The sequence below is a fragment of the Canis lupus genome, chromosome 14 (genome assembly GCF_003254725.2).
Source record: "Canis lupus dingo isolate Sandy chromosome 14, ASM325472v2, whole genome shotgun sequence".
NCBI classification, from domain to species: Eukaryota; Metazoa; Chordata; class Mammalia; order Carnivora; family Canidae; genus Canis; species Canis lupus.
In genome coordinates, this window is record NC_064256.1 from 60,822,499 (window position 1) to 60,834,826 (window position 12,328).

Consider the following 12,328-nt stretch of genomic DNA (forward strand, 5'->3'; position numbering starts at 1 on the left):
AGTCAGAAGACTTAGCCAAAAGAAAAAAAAAAAAAACCCAAAGTAATAAAATCATGAATAAAAGAGAAAAAATAATGACCAACACCAAGAAAATACAAATGATTTTAAGAACATATTATGAGCAACTATGCCAATAAGTTAGGCAATCTGGAAGAAATAGATGCATTTCTGGAAACTTATAAACTACCAAAACTGAAACAGGAAGAAATAGAAAACCTGAACAGACCAATAACTAGCAAGGAAATTGAAGCAGTAATCAAAACTCTCCCAAGAAACCAGAGTCCATGGCCAGATGTCTTCCCAGGGGAATTATACCAAACATTTAAAGAATAAATAACACCTATTCTACTGTTTCAAAAAATAGGAATGGAAGGAAAACTTTCAAACTCATTCTATGAGGCCAACGTTACCTTGATCCCCAAACCAGACAAAGTCTCCATCAAAAAGGAGAATTACAGACCAATATCTCTGATGAACATGAATGCCAAAATACTCACCAAGACACTAGCCAATAGGACCCAACAGTGTGTTAAGAGGATTATTCACCACGACCAAGTGGGATTTTTTTTCCTGGGATACAGGGGTGGTTCAACATTCACAAATCAATCAATGTGATCACATCAATAAAAGACAAGAACCATATGATCCTCTCAACTGATGCAGAATAAGCATTTGACAAAACACAGCCTCCATTCCTGATTAAAACTTTCCACAGTGTAGGGATGGAGGGAACATTCCTCAATATCATAAAAGCCATCTATGAAAAGACCACAGCCAGTAACACTCTTAATGGGATATTTTTTTAAATTGACTTTTACTTATTTCATGTGTATTAGATGTGTAATATAAGAAATGTTTTTTAAAATCTGCAGTGCATTAAATTTACGTTTGTAAAAGGATTATAAGAAGTCTTTCCAAGCCAAGAGCATCCAGGGGCTTCTGGTACAGCATGTGAAGGCTTAGAAGTCCCCACTCTGCCCTAACAAATAAAAAGCTGAGCTAATTGAAAAATCAACAATGCTTCTTAGATCTATAATAGAAGTAAGGTCACAGGACAAACCCCTGCCCCTAACACTGGAGAGAATGACAGGCAAATAGAGAAGCACAACCTACTGGAACAGTATTCCTAATTGATCTAACATAACATTTTGTTCAAAATAATAGCAACAATACATTCGTGTGTGTTTGTATATATCATATATATGCTTATATATGTGAGTGGAATGAATGACAACAATGATACAAGGGATGGAAGGGAGGAATTAGGACTATTTTGTTATCACTGGGGACTTCAACATACCTCTGTCGGAAATGTACAGATCCCAGCAGCCAGAAAGTCAGTAAGGACACAGTTGAGCTCAACGCTACCACCAATTAGCTGCATATAATGGACATCTACAGACTACATCATCCTACAGGATATACCTTCTTCTCAAGCAAAGAACATCCAGTATATTACTCTTTTGGCTAAACCTTTTCAGTTCTCCCTCTGGAAGTCTCACCTCTAAATATATATTACTGTTCTATAAAATTTTGTGTGTGAGTTTTGAGAGTGCAGAATGATGTCTTAAAATGCCCATTGGCCTCTAACAAGGCACATTGCATACTATCTAGAATATCATTGGAATTGCTAGGGTATTTTGTGAGATTTTTTTTTAAGATTTTATTTATTTATTCATGAGAGACACAGAGAGAGAGAGAGAGGCAGAACACAGGCAGAGGGAGAAGCAGGCTCCATGCAGGGAGCCTGTTGTGGGACTCGATCCTGGGACTCCAGGATCACACCCTGGTCCAAAGGCAGGTGCTCAACCGCTGAGCCACCCAGGCGTCCCTCTTTTGTGAGATCTGATGATAATAAAATAAACTTAAAACAGAAGTCAAAATGTTCTTTCTCAACCAGGTATTGGTAACTCTCAACTTGTAAAAGATAGAAATTATGACCTGTTCACTTAGACACACTTACTGGACAATTTGTGCTCTCTAAAGAATTGCATGATGAGTCTCAAATTCTAATTTAATGGTGACATTACTGTTTTCCCTGGAGGAATTTCTTCTTTGTGCATTAAGACCTACAAATCTATCGAGTCCAAGGTCGAAGGGAAGAAAAGTAATAAGTTTATGTAGATTATGTGGCATAATAATGAAAGGGGCCACATTCAGCTTTATCCTTTTATTCCCAGGTCTATGTATGTATTTTTAGGATAGGAGACAGCAACACCCGCTAGTCAGCTCTGCCCATTTTTCTCCAGTCTATGCATTCTGCCTGTGAAGGAGACAACACATACTGACCAATGATCTAAGGCGTATACCATAACCTGTAAGACAGCACTCCAATACTCCAATACTCAGGGTCCTGTCACTCAGATGATGCCATAACTGACCTATCAGTGGGTCATTCTAGAATTATAACAAGCCAGACATTTCTAGGTAGTAAAGACATGGTAAGACCAGTGAACTCTGTGAACATGAACACAAGGCTTCACTTCCTCCTCTGTGAAGTGAGTTCTTGGTTGAAGGTAATGTAAAACATGACACCACGGTGATAAGTAGGTCCATGAATGATTGTGTGGACAGAAATATTCTAAGCAGGGAAGACAAATCCATATGCATTTTAAATATCTATATTCATGAGAATGCCCTCTCCCTGATAACAACAACAACAAAAAAATCAAATACACTCAACTATCCATCAGATCGCCAGTTGATTTCCCTGGGGGAGTATTATCAGTTTGTGGCTAATTAGTGTCCTCTGTTGTTGGTAAATTAGACACCCGGCTATGATGATAGCCAAAAGAGCCTTGGTGAAGCTCTGTTGTTAAACCCATAGATAAGTTCCATCCATACTATTTTTTTAAATTTTTATTTATTTATTTATTTATGATAGTCACAGAGAGAGAGAGAGAGAGGCAGAGACACAGGCAGAGGGAGAAGCAGGCTCCATGCACCGGGAGCCCGATGTGGGACTCGTTCCCGGGTCTCCAGGATCGCGCCCTGGGCCAAAGGCAGGCGCTAAACTGCTGCGCCACCCAGGGATCCCCTCCATCTGTACTATTGAGGTTAGTTTGTAAATGAATCCATTGAGCAAACACCAAAAATCTAATAAAAGAAGTTTATTGAGATACACAGGAGAATAACCTTGAACACTTGATTTTTGACAGAATCCTCTGCAGTGGATGCCATCTGGAATGCTCTAAATAGGATAGGCTTACCCACACACATCTCCCCCAAAGTCCTTATCACCGATTTTTAAATATTATTCTAAGTCTCCTTCCAGTAGATTAACCTTAGGCAGTGCCCATGGATCTCCATAGATCCATACCAACAGCTATGTCCCATTGCATGAAAAGTGGATAATGAGATGCACCACGTGAAATTCTTCCCTCTGAGAGAATTCCTTATCAGTGTCTTCCTTGGCCTTCCAAGTGGAGCTGTAACACAGTGGAAGCATATGGACAGGCCTTTCCCTAAACCAGACCATCAACTGAAATTGACACTATGGTGTATGGATCCTTCTGTAAACCAGATCTTTTCTTTTCTTCCATTTAAGTGACCTTGGGGAACTCTCCATGAGTCCATAGTTGTTTGTGGAGGGGTAAGTGGGAAAGCAATAGGATCCTATACGATGGGAGTCTGAAGTATCTACTTCATGTGGTTTACTTGTAACTTCCAAACCTGGGAGGCTATTCTTGGATGTACAATTTCTACTTTACAATGGAATGATGCTGGGTACATTCAACTTTATGACTTGTTGTTTTAAGCCACCCAGTTTGTTGTAATTTGTTATAGGAGCCCTAGGAAGTGAATACAGCTATTTCATTCCCGTGGATCTGATTATCATTTAATCGTTGTTCTAAATCCCTGCAGGGTCAAATCACTTGGCTCCTAGGGATTTTTATTATAACTCTGCTCTCTTTTTCTCTAATGGTTAAACTTCACCCCTTGGCTCTTAGCATTCGGGATCACATTATTTCTATCAAATCGGGTTATCAAATTCCATTACAGCATGCCCTCTGTCATCTCCAGCCTGTAGGGAACCACCACCAAGAACTTTTCAAGGATGCTGATAATCCAGTCATGATTGCATTTCTTAATGCCTTGGTGAAGATCCTCTTGTGGAACACTGCCACCTCCAAGAGGTATCTGAGAAAGTCATATATAATATCCCTTCCACCTCAATCCATTTTCCTGAGTAATGTTTTCTAGGGAAGTTCTTGGATTTTGAGCTCATTGATAAACGTCACTTTTGAGTCCAGGCTTCAGTTAACATATCTAGCAATTCACGGGGCCTCAAACTAACAGATTAAATCTGAATTCTAGGCAAGCACATGAATTTGGCTTGATACAATCTTTTGTTTTGTCCTTTTTGGCCTAATAGTCTTAGAATACATGTCCCCCTGACTCTTGATAAAAATTGACAACTCTTTCAGTATATAGGCCAACTCCTACCAGACCCTACCTTGCTGTTCTTCCCCACCACATCCTCACCTTAGCATAAGATTTAGCCTGGGTGCACACTTAACTGACAGTATCAGTTAAGCCTTACACGCTCCAGACTTAATCCTCAGCCACATCTGCCATGTAAACACAGGAGAAAAGTAATTTCTATAGAGTTGTCATAAAGGTTTTCTGAATTTCTTTTTTTTAAAAGATTTTATTTATTTATTCATGAGACACACATGAGAGGCATGTGAGAGAGGCAGAGAGAGAAGCAGGCTCCCTGCAGGGAGCCCGATGCAGGACTTGATCCCAGGACCCTGGGGTCACGCCCTGAGCCGAAGGCAGACGCCCAACCACTGAGCCACCCAGGCATCCCAGGTTTTCTGAATTTCTGTCTGGGCCTCCTGTTGGACCTTCAAGGCTTTCAATTTATCCTTTTCCTTAGGAACCCTTCCTGATGTAACAAATAACATCCTATGACACAATCTGTGTCATCAAAGTGACTAACTGGCTCAGCCATTTGATCTCACTATGCTTATCCTCCACATATACCTCGTTCTATGCCACCACTTGTGATATTTTGAGCAATCAGGATGCTACCACATACTGCATATTACCAGTGTCCTAATTCCCCCTGGCAAGGAGGTTATCCATATGTTCTTCAAATATGTGAGCAACCCAAGCCTAGTATCCATTTTAAAGTCTGTTTGCTCGGATCATTCCTGGTACCAATTACTGTTTTTGTCAGGGTCCATCAGGCACACTCAAAGTGGTTAATTTGAGAAGTATTTAGAAAAGGGTTGTTTACAAAGCAAAGGGCACTGTTTAAGGAAATCAAAATGAAAAAATGAAGCACCTTGAACCTGGCTATAAAAGAAAGCAATTCACCCATAAGCTGAAGGAGACAAGAGAAGGAATGACCTCAGAATTCAAAGAGAGCTACAGAGTAGAAGGCCTGACCATACAACCAGACATACGGTCTTAGGCAGATACATGCAGTCACTGACAATAATAGATCAAAAACATCTACGTGAAGCAGAAAGCATATCATTTATTCCCCTGGAGAAGGCAGGGGAATAAACACCCAACCTCGGTCTTTCAGACCTCAATGGCCTGCTGATGCTTCCCAATGACCGAATGCAACTGGAGGACGTTATTCATTGATGCTCTGCCTAAAGAGCAGACTCTCAGGGCGCAAAGCAGAGAAGGGTGGAAGGCAGATCTGAAGAAGCAAATGAAGACTATCTAGCAAAAGCCATTTTTTAATCTTTTAATATAGCTTAAAATTTTATTTGCTAATATTTTGTTTAGGATTTTTGCATCTATAATCATTGTGAAGTCGGCCTCTTTCTCAAACTGTCCTTGTCAAATTTTGATGTCAAGGATGTCTTGACTTCAAGAATTGGGGAGTACTCACTCTTTTTCTATTCCTTAGAAGACTATCTATAGAACTAGAAATCTTTGTACTTTCAATGCTCAATTGTGACACAAGACAATTGTACTAGCATTATCCACTGGGCAAAGCATGTCACATAATCCTGCCTCATTCAAGAGGGTGAAGAATTGCAATCAGTCACCCAGTGCTCCTGGAAGGAGAAAAGAAACATTTTCTACCTCTTGAGTCACTTCTCTTTTTCTCATTTTTAAAGTTATCTAGGTCAACAACTATGAAGGGTCCAAGATGCTACCCAATTACAAGTTAACAAATTTGCCTGTCAGAATTTCATAGAGGACAGAGGAAGACATGAGACTCCTGGGTCAGAGATGAAGCACAATTTATTGTTCACAGAAAGAGCAGCAGGCAAAATATCAGTATTTTGCCCTAATTCCCCCGGGGTGATACAAAGTCTGGATGACACATACACATGCAGTGAGATCCTTTGCAGGGTGGAAATCCTGGGCTTAGAGACTCTGAATTATTTATAGTGAACACTAAATACCATCCCTATCTTCCAAGACTGCTTGCTATACAAAAAACCTTCAAAATAAGTCTGAAAAAAAGAACTACCATTTCTGCTCAAAAGACATGTAGAAGTTCAAGAAACCTAAGGAGAACTGTTTTTCAAGTGACTTTTTTAAACTTATTTTTGTATCTAACAGAGATGACTTATTCATTTATATTGTGAATAATAATTTATCAATATAAAGTAACTCCCTTGAAATTAATATCACCAACACTTTTTGTTATCTGCTTATATTTGACTATTACAATTTTATAAATTATCATACTTTTAACACTCTATAGGTCATTTCATTTGGGGTATATATCTGGTACACAGCATTTAGTTCACTCTTGATACAACATGAAAATAACTATCCTTTGCTAGAGAACTATCTGAATTGATGCACTGTGATATTTTTAACCTGGTTTTTCTCTTACATGTGCTTCTTCCTTCTGCTAACCTTAGAAAACAAAAACCCAAACCCTTTATCTCACAATAGTTCTCATTTGTTGTTGTTCCCCTTTTCTCTCTGAAATGCATTTATAATTCCATCTTCATTCTACTAGCAGTTGCCTCTAAATTTTTAAACTATATATTTAGATACCCATTTTCCTGCCTACCTGTTGTCCCTTCTTCCATTAAAAAGACTTGGAATACTTCTATCCCTCTGAACCTTCCTATAGTAGACATTTTATTGGAATAGCTAGGGTATTATTTTTGTAGATTGATTTTTTTTTTGCAGTGTAGATTTTCATTTGAGGAATTATTTTTTTTCATTACATTGTTTCATAACCGTACAAATGATCATTTGCAAAGGATCTTGAGGCTGTAGTGCTGTTATTTCTCCTATATTAACCCCTTACCTATTTCCACAGTTTTAAGATTGGCTGGAGGACAGAATAGGTACACAGAAATTCATGATATGCTTTCTGCTTAATAACGTCTTTATGATGTTGTCACAAATATTTGCCTCACAGTAAAATTCTTAGGTCATTTTTTTACCCGCAAAATTCAAAATCCTTCAATAGAAATGTTCCTCCCTTCTGACATTTAGTGTTGGGGAAGATAAATCTATGATGTTGCTATTGATTTTATTTCTTATGGCTAACTTTTCCTCTCCAACTTGAATGCTTATAGAATTTGTCCAATATTCTTGAGTATTGAACAGACTAATTTCTGTAACTACATTTAACCAGAAATACCATGAAATTGTGTCTATGTGTGTCTCTGTATCAATTTCCCAGCACTTGGTAGATTCTTTACACAACTGTTATATATCTTTCTAGCTTAGGAAAACTGGCTTTAAATCTCTCTTTAACAATCGTTTCTCCTTTTCTACTCCATTCCAGGCTCATGTTATTTCTAGTGTAGACAGATTAAAATTATTAAACATCATTTTTGGTCACCTACTTCATTAATTTGTCCTTTTCCTCTAAGTTCCAGGGAGCAATACTGGGCTAATCCATCAAATCTCTGTATTAGGATCATCTTTAAAGCCCCAAATCCTCTGTTTGTTGCTATCTATGTGTTGCTTTTGGTAGTTTAGCAATTGTTTATCTTGTATAATAGCAATTTTTCCCAGTATTATTTTTTTCCAAAGGATGAAAAGTGCTATCAAATATCCTTAACATGAATCAAGAAATTTGATAATTGACTATTTGTTCTCATTCCTCAGAAGGGTCCTTTTTTATTTCTGAACCTCTATCATCTATCAACTATTTATCAGCTTATTTTTATAATTTGAAGATATAAAATTTTGTCCTATTATATATATTGCTTAGGTGTCTATCTGTATAATACAGTCCTCATAAAGATGAAAGAAGGAAACACGTTTTTGTTTTTAAAGATTTTACTTATCTATTCATGAGAGACACACAGAGAGACAGAGACACAGGCAGAGGGAGAAGCAGGCTCCCTCCTTGCAGGGAGCCCAATGTGGGACTCGATCTCGGGTCTCCAGGATCACGCCCTGGGCTGCAGGCGACACTAAACTGCTGAGCCACGGGGCCTGCCCTGGAAACACTTTCTATAGCTTCATTTGTTAGTGGGCCAAGGGAAGTATGGTCATCAGGTTATAAACTCGAGGAACGAGGATACTACAGAGGCAGGAGAACCAACTGCTAAACAAGCTGTTGCTCACCAGTATGCTAGAGTTAGGACTTTAGTGAGTAGCAACCTGACTTTTCCCCCACTGATGTCCCTGTAGCCAGATACATCTTCTAGCCCCTTCTGCTGTGGATTTTTAGATAGTTGTGTAAAATGAGAACTGTAGTTCCAGAAGGACTGAAAGGCATTTCCCAGAATATGGGGGAAAGTCTGTGTGCTGTTGAGCTGTTTGCCCCTTAGTGGTTATTCTCCTAGTCTTGAAGGTACCTTTCCATACGTGAATTCAGTTGCTCTAGCTGGTCCACCCCCCTCAGCTGCATTCCACAATCTTCCATACTAGGAGCAAATGCTATCTAGTCAGTTGCTTCATCCCTAGGGTACATAGAGGAATTCTCACAGACCATTATTTGTCCCTATCTGAATATTTCTACCTTGAAGCTTGCCTCCCCAGCTCTTCCTTCTCCAAGGACATTCTCCTAAAGTGTTTTGTGAAAATCACTTACATTCCAGGGCAAACCCACTGTTGTCTGTGTTAAATTGTTACCTGTTTATTAGTGATTGGAATGCTCCCCAATGTAACCCTATTGGTAAGTTACTATTTATTAGGGTGCCAGAAGGTCTAAATTGTCTATGAAAACCTGAAAATAACAGCACCATACCACTTCCCTCCTTTATGTTTATTTCCTTAAAAATAACCACCAAGTGCCATGCTTTTGCTAAATAAAAAATTGTAGATATCCTAGAAAATATGTTGTTGAAATACTGGCAAATATTGATATAGAACCAATATTAGTACTGAGATTGAATTCCTTGAACCCGAAACTGAAGAGAACAGCTCATTAATTACTGATTGGAATTAGGAGAAAAATTACCTCACCTCCCTCTCTCTCTCTCTCGCTCTCTCTCTCAAATTATGTTGCGTGGGTGAGAAATACTACCTCTTGAGTTATAGAGCTTCACTTTAAATTCTTTCTTTCTAGCAAAATATCTTCTATTTAGCCATCCAGATCCACTATCACCACTGTCTACTCCACTTTTTGCCCTGAAACTGCATGAATTATGAAAACAGAATTCTATTTCTCCTACTTTCCTTCTGGGTTCTATCAATGGAAAATGCAAGCAGGAGACTGGAGGAAGGGAGAAGTGTAAAATTAGAGTATTTATTTCTCCAGTTCATGAGACCACCTAGGGTTGACTATCCCTTGACAGTTGGTTTCTGATCCTCAGTTATCTCCCTTACACTGAGCATTCTCAGACCTCTCCCACCCAGGTTTATTTGAGACTAGGGGTAGAAACAGCTTATCTCATATTGGCCCTGCGTTGCTGTATTATTCCTTTAGTTTCCCTAAACACTGTCCTCACTTTATAGTAAGTCCTTTTGTAAATATACTGTTCTTGAATTTTCCTATTTTGAGTGTGCCATCAATTCCCTGTTCAGATGGACTCACACACTGTGCTCATCACTGTAGGTCTCTGACATGCATGTGGTCAAGGTTATTCCTTCAGCTTATTGGGGAAAGGGACTGTTACAGTGATGCCTAACCAAGTTTATCCTTCCTACAGAATGTCATCATTGCCCCACTGAGAGTTTTTCCTCCTAGAAGATAGAAGATAATTCTACTGTTTACCCTGTTTTCCAGCATAGAATGCATTTGTTTGTTTGTTTATAAATAACCCTAGTTGTTTTACCAGGATTTTAGGAAGGATTGAAGGTAAAAGTAGAAAATAAAAAGTGAGGATTCAAATTGCTATATTAAAACATAGCATCTTAAAAAAAAAAAAACATAGCATCTTTTATCCTACCTGTATAGATTTTTAAAAAAGAAAATTTTATGTTTCCTCTCATCCACATACGGACTATTCTTCTATAACTACCTTTAACCTAAAATAAATTACTTGAGCCAAAAGCTAAACCAGCTTTTGTTTGCTGGGTTTTGTTTGCTTTTATAAAAAAGAAAATTTTATGTTTCCTCTCATCCACATACTGACTATTCTTCTATAACTACCTTTAACCTAAAATAAATTACTTGAGCCGAAAGCTAAACCAGCTTTTGTTTGCTGGTTTTATAGGGCACTTGAAATTTTTAAAAATTTTAATGTGAAAATATGGAAAATAAAATATTCTCTTTACCTTAAAATATAATTCAGGAACAAAACGGTATTTCAATTTTCACTAATTATCTAACAATAAAGCATTACATATGGATGCTTTGTCTTCATACCACTTATGATACCATGAGAAACAAAAAACAATTAAAATCAATTAAAAGATAAAATTCTATTTCCATAATGTATAGCCTCTGTATTCCTCTGTTAGCAGTGGATAAAAATGCTGATCATCAAATACTCCCGGATCTTCTAGGGACTGGGCCTCTGGGCCACTATCATCTTAGGAGTTGTTTCTGAGTGATATTTTTTTCTGATCTCATCTATTTCACCATCATCAAGTATAAATGAAGCCAGCACTGGAATGTGAGAAAAGTAGTTCTTAGCCAGGATATGTTTGTGTTTGATCTTGTGAATAAACAAGGGTTCATATCCCTGAAAAGAAAAGAAAAATCAAATTCTATTAAATGTCATAGATCTACTTTAGCAGGTTAACACACACACACACACACACACACACACACACACACACACACACACACTTTCTTATCCCAGAAAGCCTTTGCTTACCCATTCTTTCAGCCCAGAGAACACTGCTGCTACTCTACCATCTTTCAGGGCTCTGCTCCTAGGATACTACAAACCGGAGGCCTTTCCTGACTTTCTTTATGACCTCTGAATCCAAATTAATTCCTCCTTCCTTACTTACTTGCAAGTACTTTTATGTATTTTAATTGTAATATTTAGTTCGTTCAGCCTACAATTTCACTATCTGCTTGAAAGTGTCTCCATTATAAGGAATACTCCTTTGAAGGTTCAAACTGAGCCTTTTTCTATTATTATTATTCATGAGAGACACAGAGAGAAAGAGAGAGGCAGAGACACAGGCAGAGGGAGCAGCAGGCTCCATGCAGGGAGCGACGTGGGACTCCATCCCAGGACCCCGGGGTCACACCCTGGGCTGAAGGCGGTGCTCAACCACTGAGCCACCCCCCTGCCCCCCCGCGCCCCACCCCCGCTACCCTCAAACTGAGTCTTTTTCATGTAAGCATCTGTCAACACCATCAAAAACCAAAATTTTTTTAAAAATTTTTTTTAATTTTTATTTATTTATGATAGTCACACAGAGAGAGAGAGAGAGAGAGGCAGAGACACAGGCAGAGGGAGAAGCAGGCTCCATGCACGGGGAGCCCGACGTGGGATTCGATCCCGGATCTCCAGGATCGCGCCCTGGGCCAAAGGCAGGCGCTAAACCGCTGCGCCACCCAGGGATCCCCAAAAACCAAAATTTTTGAATGAATGATCTTGTCACCTTGGTTCCCTCTTTAAATCTACTTTAACACTGATACAATTACCAACTTTTGACTGAGTTATTTTTTCTATAATGAGTACTATCTCCAGGGTCCAAAACAAAGATCATGACGGCATTCTGACAGTATAAACCTTCCTTTGCTCCTCCTCCTACCACCCTAGATTCCCACTTCAGGAGTTCATTCTAGTCTTCTAAATAGAAAATAACCTTTCTGCCTTTATCAAGACTCTGTACCTTTCCATTTTTATTCTTTATTTTTAAAGATTTTATTTATTTATTCAGGAGAGACACAGAGAGAGAGAGAGGCAGAGACCCAGGCAGAGGGAGAAGCAGGCTCCGTGCAGGGATCCCGACCTGGGACTTGATCCAGGACCCCGGGGTCACACCCTGGGCTGAAGGCAGATGCTCAACCACTGGACCACCC

General features: G+C 38.9%; 1 protein-coding gene across 6 annotated transcripts in view; it reads right to left on the reverse strand.

Moving 5' to 3' along the window:
• Nucleotides 1–10,745: 10,745 nt before the first annotated feature.
• IQUB (IQ motif and ubiquitin domain containing) overlaps nt 10,746–12,328 on the reverse strand; it is a 50,710-nt gene continuing 49,127 nt past the window's right edge. For all 6 annotated transcript variants that reach the window (XM_035698425.2, XM_049093879.1, XM_049093875.1 and 3 more), the window contains one exon: nt 10,746–11,027. In XM_035698425.2, the coding sequence (XP_035554318.2) occupies nt 10,845–11,027 (183 nt within the window). In that variant the 3' untranslated portion in view covers nt 10,746–10,844. The remainder of the gene's footprint in view (nt 11,028–12,328) is intronic.